A 21,987-nucleotide genomic window follows, 5' to 3' on the forward strand; every position below is an offset into this window, starting at 1 on the left:
TTCCTATAGAAATAAAATTTTGACAAAATTTTCTATGGAAATAGAATTTTGCTCAATTTTTCTATTTCAGAAAATTTTCTAAAGAAATACAATTTTGACAAAATTTTATTTTTTATTTTTATTTTTTTAACAGCCTTATGTCCCCAACTAGAAGTCCTAAGGTAGCACCCTTACTTTACAATATTCCCATTTGGGATTAGGAAGTAACGTCCCATTCTCTAATTTCTACAAGCCATACCAATTTCTTCAGTTTGTTTAGCTTTTAGGCGGATGGTATTAGTCTCTCATCATTCTTATCAATTCCTATATAGAAAATAAAATCTATGAATATAGCTTTTGTTTTTTTTATGTTATTAATTTCCAAATACTTGGCAATATGCAATTCAAAAATAGTGGTTTCTTTTGGCCAAACATATCTGCAAAAACATTCAAGTATGCTGTAGTCGTACCCTCGTAATAAACAGTACGAAGTTCATCGTTATTATTGCTACACAATAGCCACCATACAGAACTCAAAACGACGCAATGCTTAAGCCAAAAGCAACAACTCTGAGAGAGATTTATAAGAGCAAACGAACACAGAGGAAACCAAAATTCCGGTACATGCATATAAACAGATATAGCCGAGTGACCGCCTCTCTGGCCCATTGTCATTTCCTCTCCGAGCTACGATTCATCATTAGAGTGTCTGTATGCTCAGTGGTCTCAGTGGATTTCTCTGGTTAGTATCGTTTTGAAAGTGTACCGTTGAGCACGTGAGTTTTTACGGAGTCAAAGAATAGCATTCAATTGTTCAAACTAGATTTTACACAAGAGTTTGTGTGTGTGTGTGCACGCTCAAAGTAAGCCAGTATATAACCAGCAAATAGCAACAACTACCGTAAGTAAAATTGTATACTAAAATGAATGCGAGAGGGAGATGTTATATGAAGAAGAAACCTGTATGGTTGGACTTAGCAGGGAGGGCAGCACCTGATTTGAATGATGATAGCAAATGAGTTTTTCCTTTCACATACTGCCAAATTATATGTGCTGAAAATGTTAATCTAGCTAGAATTCCAGCCATGCTATGAAGAAAGTATCTTTAATGGGACTGATATTCCTTTCTATCAATTGAATTTTTGTATATCTCTCTCATTTTAATCTATGCATTTGGTTGATACACAGAAAAAAATATCATCAAAATAATTGCAAATAAAAATTTCATTTGAAACATAAAAATTTTATCAATTATACAAATCATTAAAACAAACCACTTTTCAATAAAATAAAAAATAAATAAAAATAAGAAAACATTCTAACTAAATGATAAACAAAACTTACAATCAAATATATAAACTTCCAATCAAATATACTAAGAAATTACGATAGAAATGAATAGTATACCTATCGCAACAGAAGATTTAAGAATATACTTCCAACAACTCTTGAACCAATCCCAAATTTCGGCAGATATTCAATATGTCCATAGGTATTGGAATGATGATGTCAAAATTTTATTTCTATAGAATTTTTTTTGCAAATTTTATACCCTGCGCCACACTGTGGAACAGGGTATTATAAGTTAGTGCATATGTTTGTAACACCCAGAAGGAGACGAGATAGACACATGGTGTCTTTGGCAATAATGCTCAGGGTGGGTCCCTGAGTCGATATAACCATGACCGTCTGTCCGTCCGTCTGGCTGTGAACACATTTTTGTGATCAAAGTCTAGGTCGCAATTTAACTCCAATCGCCTTCAAATTTGGCACATGTTCCTAATTTGGGTCAGAATAGAACCTTTTTGATCTTGGAAGAAATCGGTTCAGATTTAGATATAGCTCCCATATATATCTTTCGCCCGATATGCTCTAATATGGACCCAGCAGCCAGAGTTTTATACCGATTTGCTTGAAATTTTGTACAAACATAACACTTAGTCATATAGTCAAGTGTGCCAAATTTGATTGAAATCGGTTCATATTTAGATATAGCTTCCATATATTTTTCGGCCGATATGGACTTATAAGGCCCCAGAAGCCAGAGTTTTGGCCCAATTTGGTTGAAATTTTGCACTAGGAGTACAATTAGTAATATAGTCATGTGTGCCAAATTTGATTGAAATCGGTTCAGATTTAGATATAGCTCCCATATATATGTTTTTCTGATTTCGACAAAAATGGTCAAAATACCAACATTTTCCTTGTTAAATCGCCACTACTTAGTCGAAAAGTTGTAAAAATGACTCTAATTTTCCTAAACTTCTAATATGTATCGAGCGATAAATCATAAATAAACTTTTGCGAAGTTTCCTTAAAATTGCTTCAGATTTAAATGTTTCCCATACTTTTTTTTACTAAAATTGTGTTCCACCCTAGTGCATTAGCCAACTTAAATTTTAAGTCTATAGATTTTGTAAAAGTCTATCAAATTCTGTCCAAATCGAGTGATATTTAAATGTATGTATTTGGGACAAACCTTTATATATAGCACCCAACACATTTGACGGATGTGATATGGTATCGAAAATTTAGATCTTCAAAGTAGGGCAGGGTATAATATAGTCGGCCCCGCCCGACTTTAGACTTTCCTTACTTGTTTTTTCTCTAGATTTTTTTTTGCAAAATTTTATTTCTATAGGAAATTTTGTCAAAATTTTATTTCTATAGAAAATTTTGTCAAAATTTTATTTCTATAGAAAATTTTGTCAACATTTTATTTCTATAAAAAATTTTGTCAAAATTTCACTCCTATAAGAAATTTTGTCATAATTTCGTTCCTATAGGAAATTGTGTCAAAATTTTATTTCTATAGAAATTTTTTGTAAAACTTTAGTTCTATAGAAAATTTTGTCAAATTTTTTTTCTATAGAAAATTTTGTCAAAATTTCATTTCTATAGAAAATTTTATCAAAATTTCATTTCTATAGGAAATTTTGTCAAGATTTTATTTCTATAGGAAATTTGTTAAAATTTCATTTCTATAGGAAATTTTGTTAAAATCTTATTTCTATAGGAAATTTTGTCAATTTTTTTCTATAGAAAATTTTGTCAAAATTTTATTTCTATAGAAATTTTTGTCAAGATTTTATTTCTATAGGACATTTTGTCAAAATTTCATTTCTATAGGAAATTTTATTAAAATCTCATTTCTATAAGAAATTTTGTCAATTTTTTTTTTTTTTTTTTTTTTTATAGAAAATTTTGTGAAAAATTTTATTTCTATAGGACATTTTGTCAAAATTTTATTTCTATAGGACATTTTGTCAAAATTTTATTTTTATAGAAAATGTTGTCATAATTTCATTCCTATAAGAAATTTTGTCAAAATTTCATTTCTATAGGAAATTTTGTCAAAATTTCATTTCTATAGGAAATTTTTGTCAAAATTTCATTTCTATAGGAAATTCTGTCAAAATTTCATTTCTGTAGGATCTTTTTGTCAAAATTTTATTCCTATAGGAAATTTTGTCAAAATTTTATTTCTATAGAAAATTTTATCAAAATTTTATTTCTATAGAAAATTTTGTCAAAATTTTATTTCTATAGGAAATTTTGTAAAAATTTCACTCCTATAAGAAATTTTGTCATAATTTCGTTCCTATAGGAAATTGTGTCAAAATTTTATTTCTATAGAAATTTTTTGCAAAACTTTATTTCTATAGAAAATTTTGTCAAAATTTCATTTCTATAGAAAATTTTATCAAAATTTCATTTCTATAGGAAATTTTGTCAATAGTTTATTTCTATAGGAAATTTGTTAAAATTTCATTTCTATAGGAAATTTTGTTAAAATCTCATTTCTATAGGAAATTTTGTCAATTTTTTTCTATAGAAAATTTTGTCAAAATTTTATTTCTATAGAAAATTTTGTCAATATTTTATTTCTATGGGACATTTTGTCAAAATTTTATTTCTATAGGAAATTTTATTAAAATCTCATTTCTATAAGAAATTTTGTCAATTTTTTTTGTTTTTTTTTTTTTTTTTATAGAAAATTTTGTAAAAATTTTATTTCTATAGGACATTTCGTCAAAATTTTATTTCTATAGGACATTTTGTCAAAATTTTATTTTTATAGAAAATGTTGTCATAATTTCATTCCTATAAGAAATTTTGTCAAAATTTTATTTCTATAGGAAATTTTGTCATAATTTCATTCCTATAAGAAATTTTGTCAAAATTTTATTTCTATAGGATTGTTTTTTTTTTTTTGGCCAAACTGAATAAAACAGCAGGAGAGGACCATATACCTTAGGAATTCTATAATGAATGAATTCCGTAATGAATTTTTACAAGAGATAGCAAAAGTAGCAAATACCTGCAACATATAATTTTATTTATTTTTTATTTAATATTTATTATTAAAACTATTATGTATCATATTTTGAAAAAAGGTGACAAAACACAACCTAATAACTCCGTGGGCATATCATTTATGAAATGTTTACCAAATATAATGATGTGTACAGATGCAGATCGATTATCAAATTGGACAGAAAAGCACGCAAAATTAAACAAGTATCAGACTGGTTTCGGAGAGAATTATTCCACTGCTGATAACAAATTTAATTAATTATACACTTGAACCGACATAGAAATCGCGTTGCTCGTAAAGCTATGCTGTTTATCCTACATAATATAGGAGTCTCAACAAAAACAGTTAAATTTATAAAAAAATATATATATAAACAAGTATATACGGCCGAATCTTATGTACCCTCCACCATGGATTGCATAGAAACTTCTACTAGAGAATATCATCAACAATCGAATTACTTGCGTTGTGGTAAAACTTACCTGTAACAAGGTATCTTAAGCGGACCTTAGACGGTCGGATAAACACTACGACAGAGGTTCGCCTATTTGTTGTGTGTTCGTTTAAGTTTTGCCCTTACCCTGCACGAACAAATGTGATGACAACATGAAAAAATAAGAAGAAACATAAACAAACAATGAAATTGTACGAAGATTTATGGGTGAAACCATTTTTTTCTGAAAAAATGTAAGAAAATAATAAAAAAAAATCCTGGTATATGTGTCAAAACAATGATTCCTGAAGTAATCCACATTTAATATATTACAAATTACTTGATGAATTTCAAAATACTTGTCGCCTGGTTTCCCATTGATTGGAAGTGGAATTTTTCCACGTTTTTGCCACAATACTGGTTTAGATTTATATATTTCTTTAATTTTCAACCAGAATTGGCGATCCATCATTAATTTCATTGCAGAAATGCCTGTTTTTAATGTAAAAATAAATTTGTCTTTGATAATGTTTGTCGAACATCCCCTTACACTCAATGATTTGTACCACCCAACCAGAAAAAATCAAAGTTGTTTTGATTTTATGCCAACACGTCCCCGCGATAGCCGAACACGACCTTATACTATCGGATTTGTCGCCGCAACGTGTTGTGTCGCAGGGTTTATCCGACCGTATAAGGTGCCCTTTACCTGTAATAAGGTATCTTAAACCATCTTAATAGAGGTGGAGATGACATCGATGTTACTATCGATGTCTCGATGTTTTGACATTTTTGTAAATATCGATGTTTTATAACGACCATCGATGTTTTCTTTGTCATCTCTAAAAAATTAAAAAGTTCAAAGAGAACCCAGAGGAAATCGATGTTTTGGAGGAACTAAAGGAACTTCTTGCTCCATTTCAAGATACAACTGTGGCTATTTCCGTAAGCAAAAATTCAACAATTTCTATTGTCATTCCTCTAACATGCAAACTTCATCAAAAATTGCAAAACTTAAGACTAACCAGTGTTGCCAGGTTGGGGGTTTTCCCACCAAATTTAGGGGTTTTTTACACGTTTAGGGGGATTTTTAGGGGTAAAAATTATTTGGGGGGATTTTTGGGGGTAAAAAAATATCTAAGCTCTTATAAAGTGGAGCAATTCTCAACAAAATTTGGAACAATTCTGGCATGAATTTTGAGAAAAAATAAGGGAAGTCAACCCGTTTTCCTAAATACAAGCAAGTATGCAATGACATTCTTTTTTAAACGCATCTGTTGAAGGGGAATTTTTAATATTTGATACAATTAAAAACAAGGTTAGGTTAGGTGGCAGCCCGATGTATCAGGCTCACTTAGACTATTCAGACCGTTGTGATACAACATTGGTGAACTTCTCTCTTATCACTGCCCGATTCCATGTTAAGCTCAATGTAAAGGGACCTCCTTTTTATAGCCGAGTCCGAAAGGCGTTCCACATTCCAGTGCAACCACTTAGAGAAGCTTTGAAACCCTGAAAGAAATGTCACCAGCATTACTGAGGTGGGATAATCCACCGCTGAAAAACTTTTTGGTGTTCGGTCGAAGCAGAAATCGAACGAATTTGTGACAAGTGGTGTAATGATTTTATCTAATGATTTTTATTTATTTCAAAAGAAAATTTTAACAAAATTTTGGGCCTCTTTTTATACTATGTACGTTCTCAAAATTTTTGGGGGTTTTTGAATAAAGTCTAGACCAATTTAGGGGTTTTTTTCTTAAGATTTGGGGGGAAGAATCAAAAATGACCTGGCAACACTGAGACTAACTCTTAAAACTCTAGAAGTTTAATCGATAACAGGTTGGCTGATAAGCTCCCCGTCTGACACATAGATGGCGTCGCTAGTATTAAATTCATATTATTTTTATGTAGTACCAACCTTCAAATGATTCGTGTCAAAATTTGACGTCTGTAAGACAATTAGTTTGTGATATAGAGCGTCTTTTGTGAAGCAACTTGGCTTGATAATGAGTTTCCGGACTCTGTCCCAGGGAAATCAACAATAATTGATTGGTATGCAAAATTCAAACGTGGTGAAATTAGGAGGACGGTGAACTCAGTGGACGTCCGAAAGAGGTGGTTACCGACGAAAACATCAAAAAAATCTCCAAAATGATTTTGAATGACCGTAAAATGAAGTTGATCGAGATAGCAGAGTCCTTAAAGATATCAAAGGAACGTGTTGGTCATATCACTCATCAATATTTGGATATGCGGAAGCTCTGTGCAAAATGGGTGCCGCGCGAGCTCACATTTGACCAAAAACAACAACGTGTTGATGATTCTGAGCGGTGTTTGCAGCTGTTAACTCGTAATACACCCGAGTTTTTCCGTCAATATGTGACAATGGATGAAACATGGCTCCATCACTACACTCCTGAGTTCAATCGACAGTCGGCTGAGTGGACAGCGACCGGTGAACCGTCTCCGAAGCGTGGAAAGACTCAAAAGTTCGCTGGCAAAGTAATGGCCTCTGTAGTTTTTGGGATGCGCATGGAATAATTTTTATCGATTATCTTGAGAAGGGAACCATCGATATTTTCTTTGTCATCTCTAAAAAATTAAAAAGTTCAAAGAGAACACAGAGGAAATCGATGTTTTGGAGGAACTAAAGGAACTTCTTGCTCCATTTCAAGATACAACTGTGGCTATTTCCGTAAGCAAAAATTCAACAATTTCTATTGTCATTCCTCTAACATGCAAACTTCATCAAAAATTGCAAAACTTAAGACTAACTCTTAAAACTCTAGAAGTTTAATCGATAACAGGTTGGCTGATAAGTTCCCCGTCTGACACATAGATGGCGTCGCTAGTATTAAATTCATATTATTTTTATGTAGTACCAACCTTCAAATGATTCGTGTCAAAATTTGACGTCTGTAAGACAATTAGTTTGTGATATAGAGCGTCTTTTGTGAAGCAACTTGGCTTGATAATGAGTTTCCGGACTCTGTCCCAGGGAAATCAACAATAATTGATTGGTATGCAAAATTCAAACGTGGTGAAATGAGCTCGGAGGACGGTGAACGCAGTGGACGTCCGAAAGAGGTGGTTACCGACGAAAACATCAAAAAAATCCACAAAATGATTTTGAATGACCGTAAAATGAAGTTGATCGAGATAGCAGAGTCCTTAAAGATATCAAAGGAACGTGTTGGTCATATCACTCATCAATATTTGGATATGCGGAAGCTCTGTGCAAAATGGATGCCGCGCGAGCTCACATTTGACCAAAAACAACAACGTGTTGATGATTCTGAGCGGTGTTTGCAGCTGTTAACTCGTAATACACCCGAGTTTTTCCGTCAATATGTGACAATGGATGAAACATGGCTCCATCACTACACTCCTGAGTCCAATCGACAGTCGGCTGAGTGGACAGCGACCGGTGAACCGTCTCCGAAGCGTGGAAAGACTCAAAAGTCCGCTGGCAAAGTAATGGCCTCTGTTTTTTTTTTTGGGATGCGCATGGAATAATTTTTATCGATTATCTTGAGAAGGGAAAAACCATCAACAGTGACTATTATATGGTGTTATTGGAGCGTTTGAAGGTCGAAATCGCGGCAAAATGGCCCCATATGAAGAAGAAAAAAGTGTTGTTCACCCAAGACAACGCACCGTGCCACAAGTTATTGAGAACAATGACAAAAATTCATGAATTGCGCTTCGAATTGCTTCCCCACCCACCGTATTCTCCAGATCTGGCCCCCAGCGATTTTTTATTGTTCTCAAACCTCAAAAGGATGCTAGCAGGGAAAAATTTTGGCGGCAATGAAGAGGTGATCGCCGAAACTGAGATCTATTTTGAGGCAAAACCGAAGGAGTACTACCGAAATGGTATCAAAAAATTGGAAGGTCGTTATAATCGTTGTATCGCTCTTGAAGGAATTTTGACAAAAAAATGTGTTTTTCTTTGTTGGACCGGCGACTTATCAGCCAACCTGTTAGATGTGCACACTATGAAACACGCACTGTTCCTCGGGTAGCAACTCAAATAGATCCTCGTTTTAAAAAAGATGGGTTTAAATCAATTTTATGTTAAATGCTGATCAGGCAGTTAAAGCTTTGGAGCAAGAGATATACAACGTTTTGTCGAAAACTCCACGGGAACAGCCAATGCCAACCACATTTTCCCAATAACCGAATTTTTCGTTTTTACAAAACAAAACTAAAGTAAAATCATCTCGAGCGGATTCTATTATAATTTTAAGGCAGCGCCTAGAAAGTTAATAAAAAAAATTTAATTGTACTATATACTTTACTTTGAACATAATGAATCTATTATTAGACGAATGCAGAAAGTATGGCGCCTATAAGAGAGCAACTTCATGCAAATTAGAACGAATGTTCAGCAAGGCTGGACAAATTATTTCTGATCGGCGAACGCGCCTAAATCCGATGGTAGTCGATAAATTGATGTTTATTAATAAAAATAATTAAAGAGTCACAATTGAAATATGGGAGCCGTCTATATAAAATTGAGAACCGACATGGATCAATTTTTGCATGGTTATCAGTAATCATATACTATCACCACGTACCTAATTTCAACTGGATCGGATGAAGTTTGCTTCTCTAAAAGTTCCGCAAACCAAATCTGGGGGTCGGTTTATACGGGGCTTACGTGTAGCCCCCATATAAACCGACCCGTCCGATATGGCCCATTTGCAATACCATCCGACCTACATCAATAACAACTACTTGTGCCAAGTTTCAAGTCGATAGCTTGTTTCGTTCGGATGCTAGCGTGATTCCAACAGACGGACGGACGGACATGGCTAGATCGAGTCAGAATTTCAACACGACCCAGAATATATATAACTTATGGTGTCTTAGCACAGTTGTCACGTAAGTAATTCAATAAAAAAAAAAAATAATTTAAAAAGGAGGTAAATTCCAACCAAATTGTCAACCAGATTGTCAAAAATTCAATTGGGTTGTGTATACAAAAAAAATAACAATTATAAAAAAATAAAAAGAAAATGAGTTCCTGAGTCAAATTAATAAAATTGAAAATTTCAAAGAAATAAATTAATTTTTTATTTCTAATTAATTCTGTAATTAATACTATCATTTGCGAGATTGACGATTTTGACAAAATTTCCTATAGAAATACAATTTTGACAAAATTTTCTATAAAACTAAAATTTTGACAAAATTGTCTATAGAAATAAAATTTTGACAACATTTTCTATAGAAATAAAATTTTAGATAGAAATAAAATTTGACAAAATTTTCTATAAAAATAAAATTTTGACAAAATTTTCTATAAAAATAAAATTTTGACAAAATTTTCTATAGAAATAAAATTTTGCAAAATTGTCTATAGAAATAAAATTTTGACAAAATTTTAGATAAAATTTGAAAAAGTTTTCTATAGAATTACAATTTTGTCAAAAATTTTCTATAGAAATAAAATTACTAAATTTTCTATATAAATGATATTTTCAGAACATTTTCTATAGAAATCAAATTTTGACAAAATTTTCTATAGAAATAACATTTTAAGAAAATTTTCTATATAAATCAAATTTTGACAAAATTTTCTATAGAAATAAAATTTTCAGAAAATTTTCTATATAAATCAAATATTTTTAAAGAAATAACATTTTCTATATAAATGAAATTTTGCAAAATTGTCTATAGAAATAAAATTTTGACAAAATTTTAGATAGAAATAAATTTTGAAAAAGTTTTCTATAGAATTAAAATTTTGTCAAAAATTTTCTATATAAATAATATTTTCAGAACATTTTCTATGGAAATAAAATGTTGACAAAATTTTCTATAGAAATAAAATTTTGACAAAATTTTCTATAGAAATAACATTTTCAGAAATTTTTCTATATAAATAAAATTTTGACAAAATTTTCTGTAGAAATAACTTTTTCAGAAAATTTTGACAAAATTTTCTATATAAATCTAATTTTGGCAAAATTTTTTACAGAAATAACATTTTCTATAGAAATGAAATTTTGCAAAATTGTCTATAAAAATAAAATTTTGATAAAATTTTCTATAGAAATAAAATTTTGCAAAATTGTCTATAGAAATAAAATTAGAAAAAGTTTTCTATAGAATTAAAATTTTGTCAAAAATTTTCTATAGAAATAAAATTTTGATAAAATTTTAGATCGAAATAAAATTTGACAAAATTTTCTATAAAAATAAAATTTTGACAAAATTTTCTATAGAAATAAAATTTTGCAAAATTGTCTATAGAAATAAAATTTTGACAAAATTTTAGATAAAATTTGAAAAAGTTTTCTATAGAATTAAAATTTTGTCAAAAATTTTCTATAGAAATAAAATTACTAAATTTTCTATATAAATAATATTTTCAGAACATTTTCTATAGAAATCAAATTTTGACAAAATTTTCTATAGAAATAACATTTTCAGAAAATTGTCTATATAAATCAAATTTTGACAAAATTTTTTATAGAAATAAAATTTTGACAAAATTTTAAATAGAAATAAAATTTGAAAAAGTTTTCTATAGAATTAAAATTTTGTCAAAAATTTTCTATCGAAATAAAATTACTAAATTTTCTAAAAATTTTATATAGAAATAAAATTTTCAGAAAATTTTCTATATAAATAATATTTTCAGAACATTTCTATAGAAATAAAATGTTGACAAAATTTTCTATAGAAATAAAATTTTGACAAAATTTTCTATAGAAATAACATTTTCAGAAATTTTTCTATATAAATAAAATTTTGACAAAATTTTCTGTAGAAATAACTTTTTCAGAAAATTTTGACAAAATTTTCTATATAAATCTAATTTTGGCAAAATTTTTTATAGAAATAACATTTTCTATAGAAATGAAATTTTGCAAAATGGTCTATAAAAAAAAAAAATTTGACAAAATTTTCTATAGAAATAAAATTTTGCAAAATTGTCTATAGAAATAAAATTAAAAAAAGTTTTCTATAGAATTAAAATTTTGTCAAAAATTTTCTATAGAAATAAAATTTTGATAAAATTTTAGATAGAAATAAAATTTGACAAAATTTTATATAAAAATAAAATTTTGACAAAATTTTCTATAGAAATAAAATTTTGCAAAATTGTCTATAGAAATAAAATTTTGACAAAATTTTAGATAAAATTTGAAAAAGTTTTCTATAGAATTAAAATTTTGTCAAAAATTTTCTATAGAAATAAAATTACTAAATTTTCTATATAAATAATACTTTCAGAACATTTTCTATAGAAATCAAATTTTGACAAAATTTTCTATAGAAATAACATTTTCAGAAAATTGTCTATATAAATCAAATTTTGACAAAATTTTTTATAGAAATAAAATTTTCGGAAAATTTTCTATATAAATCAAATTTTGGCAAAATTTTTTAAAGAAATAACATTTTCTATATAAATGAAATTTTGCAAAATTGTCTATAGAAATAAAATTTTGACAAAATTTTAGATAGAAATAAATTTTGAAAAAGTTTTCTATAGAATTAAAATTTTGTCAAAAAATTTCTATAGAAATAAATTTACTAAATTTTCTAAAAATTTTTCAGAAAATTTTATATAGAAATAAAATTTTCAGAAAATTTTCTATATAAATAATATTTTCAGAACATTTTCTATAGAATTAAAATGTTGACAAAATTTTCTATAGAAATAAAATTTTGACAAAATTTTCTATAGAAATAAAATTTTCAGAAAATTTTCTATATAAATCTAATTTTAGCAAAATTTTTTACAGAAATAACATTTTCTATAGAAATGAAATTTTGCAAAATTGTCTATAGAAATAAAATTTTGACAAAATTTTAAATAGAAATAAAATTTGAAAAAGTTTTCTATAGAATTAAAATTGTGTCAAAAATTTTCTATCGAAATAAAATTACTAAATTTTCTAAAAATTTTCAGAAAATTTTATATAGAAATAAAATTTTCAGAAAATTTTATATAGAAATAAAATTTTCACAAAATTTTCTATATAAATAATATTTTCAGAACATTTTCTATAGAATTAAAATGTTGACAAAATTTTCTATAGAAATAAAATTTTGACAAAATTTTCTATAGAAATAAAATTTTCAGAAAATTTTCTATATAAATCTAATTTTGGCAAAATTTTTTACAGAAATAGCATTTTCTATAGAAATGAAATTTTGCACAATTGTCTATAGAAATAAAATTTTGACAAAATTTTAAATAGAAATAAAATTTGAAAAAGTTTTCTATAGAATTAAAATTTTGTCAAAAAATTTCAATCGAAATAAAATTACTAAATTTTCTAAAAATTTTCAGAAAATTTTATATAGAAATAAAATTTTCAGAAAATTTTATATAGAAATAAAATTTTCAGAAAATTTTATATAGAAATAAAATTTTCAGAAAATTTTCTATATAAATAATATTTTCAGAACATTTTCTATAGAAATAAAATGTTGACAAAATTTTCTATAGAAATAAATTTTTGAGAAATTTTTCTATAGCAATAAAATTTTTAGAAAATTTTCTATATAAATCAAATTTTGGCAAAATTTTCTATAGAAATAACATTTTCAGAAAATTTTGACAAAATTTTCTATAGAAAAAAAATTTTCAGAAAATTTTCTATATAAATCAAATTTTGGCAAAATTTTTTTAAAGAAATAACATTTTCAGAAAATTTTCTATAGATGTAAAATTTTGTCAAAAATTTTCTATAGAATCAAAAAATTTTTATAGAAATAAAATTTTCAGAAAATTTTCTATAGAAATAAAATTTTCAGAAAATTTTCTATAGAAATAAAATTTTCAGAAAATTTTCTATAGAAATAAAATTTTGACAAAATTTTCTATATAAATAAATTTTTGGATTTTTTTATATAAATAATTTTTTTGAATTTTTTTATATAAATAAAATTTTGAAAAAATTTATATAGAAATAAAATTTTGACAAAATTTTCTATAGAATTAAATTTTGATAAATTGGATAAATTAAAAACTTTATTCGATGAATTAATTTTGTGATTGAATCAGAAAACAATTTCTATATGTGGCTAATCAAATAACTCAAAGTATCCTTTCTCTTCTCCCTTTAAGAAAATGTCACCAGATGAAGTCCGAATATGGCGGGAAGATGTTGAGGGGAAAATCAAAGAAGGAGTTTATAAATTATTGGATTTGCAAAATGACTCACATCGAAGAAGCACCGTATGGACTATATTCACCAAAGTTTCTAATAAGTATGGTGAAATTATTGAAAATACGGTGTTTTGTCGCGAATGTAGCCGGGCATTTCGATCTCAGGGCAATAGTACATCCAGTCTAATGCGTCACAATTGCTACAGAATGTGGAAATCAAGAATGGAACATCGTAAAATGGAGACAACGGCAAATATTTATCGAAAACGTTTGAAGGCTATGCCAAAGCAACAAAATTCCACAATAGTCGAATATAATTTTGACTTTGACCGTCTGAATAGGACAATCGATACAAACCTAAAGAATGGTACTTATACCCTAAAACCCAATCGAGATACCAATGATCCGATATGGAAGAATTTTGCCTTTATTGCCCTAAAAGGTAGTGGCAATATTATGAAGGATGTTATCTATTGTCGTCAATGCCGTACCATAGTGAAATACAATGTACACTGCAAGCAATATCTATACGAGCATGTATGCGGTAAAGAGGATCGCTTGAGAATAGGATTCAAAGTGAAAAATGGTATTTACAAGCTGTTGATGAACGAAAGCACTGAGAGCAATGTCTGGATACTTTTTGCCCTAATAGCCAAGGGCGATGAGACCATTATGAAGGACCATGTCTATTGTACTGTATGCTCGGAAATAGTCTCGTATAGGACAAGTGAATTGTCTAATCACAAATGTTATGTGAATATGGGATTCAATAATAGTCGCTCGGAAGCAAGCTTTGAAAAAGTTTGCCCCAATCAAGTGGTCCAAGAAAGAATTGCAAAGGCGGCCAAAAATACTACCGATTTTGGCATGAAAGTCTTACAGAAGAGTATTGAAAATAAAATCAAAGCTGGAACGTATATGCTAAGTACCATTCAAGTGGCTAATAATAATCCTTTGTGGAAAATCTTCGGTTCCATATCCAAAGAAGATGGTTCCACTTTAAGGGGTATGGTATGTTGTCGTCAATGTTTAATGGTATTGAAATATGATGGAGAAAATACAAACGAACTTCAGCAGCACACATGTTATTCCAAGACTTATGGAGCGAATAAGACCAAATCCCCTCGGGAGGAACAACGAGATCTCAAAAATAATTCCAATTATAGAGCAACTCCATCATCGTCGAATTCCATGCAAAGTGGTGATGATTTTGAAGAATATATAGACAACATAGCAGCAAATGAAAATGCCACAAATCCTCCGGATGATTCCTATTCCTATTTCATTATTGAAGAACTTGAAGACCCCTCAGAGTACGATGATCAACAGCAAATTAAAACAGAGGATGATGTGATTTATTGTGGGGATTACGAGATGTATAACTATAATAGCTATGAATATGAGACAGCCACTTAAAATTTGGGATATTATATTGGGTATTATTAGAAATATGTTATTTTTTAACTAATAAAAAAATATTTATTATTCTCAATTCTATCAACTTTTATGTGTGCAACTACTCCATTGGCGGAATTAGTCGGCATTTAAAAATGAAAACCTATTCTTAGGGCCAATATAGCAATGTCTTGTTACATTTACGATTCCACATCCGGTTGACTTCGCACCGGATGACCTCCGAGTGAAGTAGGTATCAGATCTGTTGGTTTCGTAGGATGTCTCATGGGTTACGAAGTGAGAGGTAATTGTTCAAGTACCTGGAGATGCCGGAACTTAGCTGTGATAGCACCGGCCTGTCTCTCGTCATCGCTGATGCATGGTGGTCTTCAATCGCTGCATTCGTAGGAAGATATGGCCTTCTGGACCGCTACCATGTGCGCGACCTCCAATGATGTATTTATTCCCTCATCTCTCTCATCGCCGATCAGGTGATTAATTGAATCTTGGTCTTTTCTGTATTCGAACCACAAGGACTTGACTCGTTGAAATGGTGCCTTTCTGGATGTGACATGGTTGATGTAGGAACAGATAAGGCAGATAAAGAAAAACAAAACAAATTACATGGGTTAGACATTTAATCTTCTACATGCAGTTCGAGGAAGCGAGCAGCTTCTACTGGACGAGTCCAGAGTTAAGTAGGTGTCACATCTGTTAGTTTGGCAGGATTCGCAAAGAGACACCTCGTGATTTTAGGTGAACTTCCACTATTCGTACAAAAATCTTGAATTGCTGGTTTCAGAAGTGGGAGGTAACTGTTCAAAAACCTTTAGATGCTGTAACTTAGCTGGAATAGCACCGACCTGATCTCTCTAGGCAGACGTCTCTCGTCATCGGTGGTCTTCCACCTACACAAATATATTGCCTTCTCAGCCACTGTGGTTCGCACGGCCTCCAATTCCCACATCACTGCCAATGCCGATCAGGTGATTAATTGAATGTTGATATTTTGTCAAGTACAACCAGATAGTGTGGCATGGTTCATGTTGTTGCTGGATGAGTCCAGATTGAAGTAGGAGGAATTGCTGGAGCTGCCTCTATCGGATGAGTCCAGCACGAAGTAGGAGTCATGTCTGTTGGCTTCGCAGGATTCGCAAAGAGACTCTTCGTGATTGCAGCCCAACGTCCAGCATTCGGACTAAAATCTTGAATTGCTGGGTTCAGAAGTTAGAGCTAACTGTTCAAGAACCCTTAGATGCTGTAACTTAGCTGGAATATCACCGATCTGATCTGTTTAGGCAGACGTCTCTCGTCATCGCTGATAGGAGGTGGTCTTCCACCTACACAAACATATTGCCTTCTGAGCCACTGTGGTGCGCACGGCCTCCAATTCCTCATCACTGTCAATGCCGATCAGGTGATTAATTGAATGTTGATATTCTCTCAAGTGCAAGAGATGCCTCGTTATGTGAGGGCAAACATCTGAAATTGCTAGGAGCTGCCTCTATCGGATGAGTTCAGCATGAAGTAGGAGTCATGTCTGTTGGCTTCGCATGATTCGCAAAGAGACGCTTCGTGATTGCAGGCCAACGTCCAGCATTCGTACAAAAATCTTGAATTTCTGGATTCAGAAGTGAGAGGTAACTGCTCAAGTAGCATCGACCTGGTCTCTCTAGACAGACGTCTCTCGTCAACGCTGAACCACTACAGTGCTCGCGGCCTCCAATACCCTCTTCACTGTCAATGCCGATCTGGTGATTAATTGAATGTTGATATTTTCTCAAGTGCTACCAGATCGGCTTGGCCCGTTCAGATGCTGCCCTCCTGGATGTGAAGTAGATCATGTTGTTATAGCCCCTGTATGAGCAAATAAGGGAAGATATAGAAAGACAAAACCAATTACAAGGGTTAGGCACTTAAGCTTCTACATGCAGTTTGAGGAAGCGAGTTGCCGCTGCCGAATGAGTCCTGTGTGAAGTAGGAGTCATGTCTGTTGGTTTCGCAGGACCCGCAAGGAGATGGCTCGCGATGTGAGGTGAACGTTTACAATTCGGGCAAACATCTTGAATTGCTGGGAGCTGCCTCTATCGGATGAGTTTAGAGTGAAGTAGATGTCATGTCTGTTAGTTTTGCAGGATAAGCAAAGAGATATCTCGTGACGTAAGGTGAACGTCCACAATTCGGGCAAACATCTTGAATTGCTGGGTTCAGAAGTGAGAGGGAACTTTTCAAGTACCTGGAGATGCTGGATCTTAGCTGGAATAGCACGCGACTGGCTCTCTAGACAGCCGTCTGTATTGAGCAGGTTGCCACCCAGCACAACTCTGCACTGGTAGGCATATATTGTCTTCTGAACCGCTGCCGGGTGCGCTACTTCCAATGTCGCACTTATTCCCTCATCACTTTCATCGCCGATCACGTGATTAATTGAATGTTGATTTTTTCTCAAGTCTAACGGGATGGACTTGGCTCGTTCAGATGGTGTCCTCCTGGATGTGGCATGGTTTGTCCCTATACACTGGTGGGTTAAGAGTTCAAAGTTTTGGCCCACCGAGAGCTTTTTGGATTCATGCTGCAGATTCGGTTCTGGTGTCGTGGAGTACAATTCGGAATGCAGTTTTCTGCACCGTTTGACCTTGTTTTTCCTCCCAACATTTTGACTACCATTACCGCATGTTTTCCCCAGAGATCACACCAATAACCGGGGGTTTCTTGCATGCGGGACCGCTCTGAACATGAATGTGAATATCGAGCTCTTGGTTCACAACGTTAAAATGCTCGTTGTAGGGCCAGGAAGTTTCATATTCCTGCTGACAGGAGGTAGTCATTAATCCTCACCTTAAGTACCTTGATGTCTTGACCTGATGTAACAGTCGTCCGAATATGTTGTGAGATGGCGGTGGAAGAGCAGCTCCTACCAAGTAAGAGAAGAAAAATGGGAAAAGTGCACTTCCTTGAGCTAGGAAGAAGATGGAACTTTCAAACGAATAAATGTAAGATTTCATAGAAATATTGTTTTTGATTCTTCCCCGCAAGCATTTCAAAGTTTTATTTCATCCTCATCGCTACCACAGACTCGTAAGTGACACCACAACAATCGCCAACTGTGATGGGGGAAGCGCATCAGAAAGAACAAAATGTACATGAAGGTATTTTGCCATCACTATTGTTACAAAAGCCATTTTATATTTTGTGAAACGCCAAGCGCAACTATTTTATTATAATTTATTTAAGAAAAACGAAAATGAAATGCTGAAAACATAGTTATTACGCTTAAAATTGTGAAAGGTATATTGTAGTACAATTTTCGAGTTTCCAAATGGAGTAAAGCCATATTTTTTCAGACACGCTACCTCCACCGAGAATAAACAAATTGGCTGATAGACGCTGCAACATGTAACTTGCTACTTGTAACTCAACATCATTCTTTTATTAATGCAAAAAAATATGTTAAATTTAACTTATAAATGTTTAATCAAATTAATATACATCTAAACAATCGTGCTTTACTTGACCACAATGATTCTTTTACAACTATCTTAAAATTCACCTCCAATAATTTCAAGGGGCTCTTATTGCCATCGTTCTAAATTTATCTAAAAATGCACCTATTAAATTCTCTCATGCAATACTTTTTTGTAGTAACTAGGCGTGATACAACTTCTCAATAGTGACGTCACTTTTCCGACGAGTTTTGGATATCGTATACGCCTGTTTTCGAAGTAGTAGGGATTCTCAGAAGCGCCGTTAAATTCGAAAAATATTGGCAGGAACATTACTATCACTAGGAAAACGAAAGTTTTCTTGCAGTGCTTACGAAAATACCTGTTACATGCGAATAATACAGTTTTCCGTATAGGTACAATCCATATAAACTCCGCACAGAATTTTTCGCAGCGAAAATTCCATTAAATAGCGGAAATTTCGTTATGCGCTTTACAGACTATCAGTTATTCCGGACGACAGTGCGCGTGTTGAACATATCCCATATATTGTGCACATTATAAGTTAAGTCCGAAGGCATAATCGATACTGCTGCATGTTTATGGGATCGAGAATACATTTACTGATTATTTAGTCATCGCCGACAAGTCGTATCGATCCGACACACTGTAAGATTCTTTACAAACACAGACATACCGTCCGGAATAACTGATAGTCTGTAAAGCGCATTAATGGTGCATTCCGACCGTTATTTGCCCATACCCATTTTGGGTAAAGCATTTCGAAAACGTAAAATACTGGCAACACTATAACAGCAAGATGGCACCATTATTGTGTATCAACATCTGATTGTACTTAAGTGAGCAAATTTTTATTGTATTGGGAGATTGTACAAAAATGGTGGCATAAAATTGGCATCACCATAACAGCAAGCTGGTACCATTATTTTGTATCATCAGCTGATTGCACTTAGGTGAGCAAATTTTTATTGTGTTGGGGAGGATTGTACAAAAATGCTGGCATAATTCTTTCAGTTTTCTGTTAACAAAATCCCAATTTGAAGATCATATAATTCAGACGTAATGAATTTACGAAAAGATCTTGTATTTTGGTCAGAATTCCTAGACTTGTACAAGTCATTTCCTTGTTTATGGAAAGTGAAGAGTCCCGATTATAAAGATCGTGGTTTAAAGGCAAAGTGCTATAAGAAAATGGTTGAGAAACTTAAGGAAATGGATCCCCAAGCTGATAGAAATAGAGTTGTGAAAAAGATCAATGTCTTCCGGACAAACTATACACGCGAATTTAAACGTATGAGGCAAAGTGGTGTGCCGCTGGATAAATACAAATCGTCTTTGTGGTATTTCGATAAACTGAAATTTCTACATGCTGGTGGAGACCATCATGATCAAGGAATCAAAGCAAAAGAGGATTGTGTAGAAGAGAAACTAAAGCAGCGGCATTATTCTGTAGATGATATAGGCGACGGTTTTATAGATATAGACAGCTGCGATGGCAATGTATGTTAAATTAATTTGATTGTTTAAAATTAATTCATTTTTATTCATTTTCTTTCAACAGAATGATTCCGAATGCTTGGAAATATCAAATCCTTCAAGCAAACATATAAGAATTGTTGGCGCAGAAGGGACTTCATTGAATACTTTACATCAACAAAATAATAGTGCTATGAAACTGCGGACACCGCCTCCAAGTAGTGCTATATCACAATCGGCCACTGAAGATGTCACTTCCGATTTAGCAAAATCATGGGCTTCCCAATATAAGGAGCTATCGAAAGAACAAAAATTATATGCCAGAGCTATATTTGCTGACGTTCTTTTTCAAGGATGTCTTGGCAAGCTTAATGAAGAGTCTGTTGAGGAAGTTCATCAGGTTCTAAGAGGAAACTTAAACCGCACATCAACCTTATATCTGGATGAATATACAAACCAATAGCATTTTATGATTAACTACAAGCAAGACCTTGCTATTTATCTGACTTTTACATCTTATAAAGAATTAATCTTTCATTTTTAATTATATTTTTATATAGAATAGACCTAATTTGGAAGGACTTGTGCTTTTTTATATTGCTCTACGGAAATTGGTGCAAATTGCCACTAACAGACCTATTGCCTAGACTGGTGCTCCAGTTTGTCGCAATTTTTAAATAGTCATAATTTATTGATTTCCATACTCGCTTGATAGCAAAATCTTATTGGATAGAACTAGAAGAATAATTTATTATTAAAGCTATTTCAAAAGGTTTTCATTTCTGGTACGATTCGGATGCCCAAAATGAAACAGATTATCAAGAATTTGTCCGAGTCTGGTTCATGAGGACCTTTCCATGGGGTGCTTCTACTAAATTGTCCCAGATCGTATCCTTTGGAATGAGTCCAATATGTGTAAATTAATCCCATCAATTACAAACCCATATTAAAGCGACCGGTCCCATCCATACGTTTTGACCAGAACTGGGACTGGTCCATACACACAGGGACCAGTCCTATACCGGTGCTGAAGTTGATCCATTTCCCGTAGGGTGATTTTAGCCTTCTTACTCGGTGTCTATCCCACCTTATTCACTTATAAACTTTGTATTTTATATTAACAAAAAAAGTACAGATTCACCATATGCTTAATTAGTAAATGGTATAATTAAACCAGGGCTGTGGAGCACTTTGTTACAGTTGCTAGAATTCTATCAAAAATTGTATTTTTTACTGTGTGGTAGATTGATAGAATTCTTGATGTTTTGGTAGATTTATAGAATTCTTGATGTTTTGGTAGATTTTTCAAAATATTCCTCTTAGACTAAGAGATACTTCACAAATTTTCTATAGAAATAAAATTTTGACAAAATTTTCTATAGAAATAAAATTTTGACAAAATTTCCTATAGAGAAAAACTTTTGACAAAATTTTCTATAGAAATAAAATTTTGACAAAATTTCCTATAGAAATAGAATTTTGACAAAATTTTCTATAAAATAAAATTTTGACAAAATTTTCTATAAAATAAAATTTTGACAAAATTTTCTATAGAAATAAAATTTTGACAAAATTTTCTAAGAAATAAAATTTTGACAAAATTTTCTATAGAAATAAAATTTTGAAAAAATTTTCTATAGAAATAAAATTTTGACAAAATTAAAAAATAACATATTATTTTATTTTCTTCCTATAAAAATACATTTTCCCTATAGAAATGAAATTGTTGAAAAAAAAATATTGACAATATTTTCCAAAAGAAATCATTTTTGACATAATTATAGAC

The 21,987-nt window shown here is 31.5% G+C and overlaps 2 protein-coding genes across 2 annotated transcripts; both read left to right on the plus strand.

Moving 5' to 3' along the window:
• Positions 1-716: 716 nt before the first annotated feature.
• On the plus strand, positions 717-15,358 carry LOC142230118 (uncharacterized). The gene is made up of 2 exons (XM_075300753.1): positions 717-880; positions 13,825-15,358. Exon 2 carries the CDS (start codon positions 13,828-13,830, stop codon positions 15,280-15,282), a length of 1,455 nt encoding a protein of 484 aa, XP_075156868.1. The 5' UTR covers positions 717-880; positions 13,825-13,827; the 3' UTR covers positions 15,283-15,358.
• Positions 15,359-19,662: 4,304 nt separating this feature from the next.
• Positions 19,663-20,782, plus strand: LOC142230285 (uncharacterized). Its single transcript, XM_075300938.1, has 2 exons — positions 19,663-20,225; positions 20,287-20,782. Exons 1-2 carry the CDS (start codon positions 19,788-19,790, stop codon positions 20,662-20,664), a joined length of 816 nt encoding a protein of 271 aa, XP_075157053.1. The 5' UTR covers positions 19,663-19,787; the 3' UTR covers positions 20,665-20,782.
• Positions 20,783-21,987: the final 1,205 nt, after the last annotated feature.

The sequence above is a fragment of the Haematobia irritans genome, chromosome 3 (genome assembly GCF_050003625.1).
Source record: "Haematobia irritans isolate KBUSLIRL chromosome 3, ASM5000362v1, whole genome shotgun sequence".
In the NCBI taxonomy this organism is placed as follows: Eukaryota; Metazoa; Arthropoda; class Insecta; order Diptera; family Muscidae; genus Haematobia; species Haematobia irritans.

Excerpts from the sequence above, each read along its gene's own strand:
- LOC142230118 (XM_075300753.1), top strand. The coding sequence starts at position 13,828 with ATGTCACCAGATGAAGTCCGAATATGGCGGGAAGATGTTGAGGGGAAA.
- LOC142230285 (XM_075300938.1), top strand. The coding sequence starts at position 19,788 with ATGAATTTACGAAAAGATCTTGTATTTTGGTCAGAATTCCTAGACTTG. Across the intron at positions 20,226-20,286 it reads TAGACAGCTGCGATGGCAAT|AATGATTCCGAATGCTTGGA; the intron begins GTATGTTAAATT and ends TTCTTTCAACAG.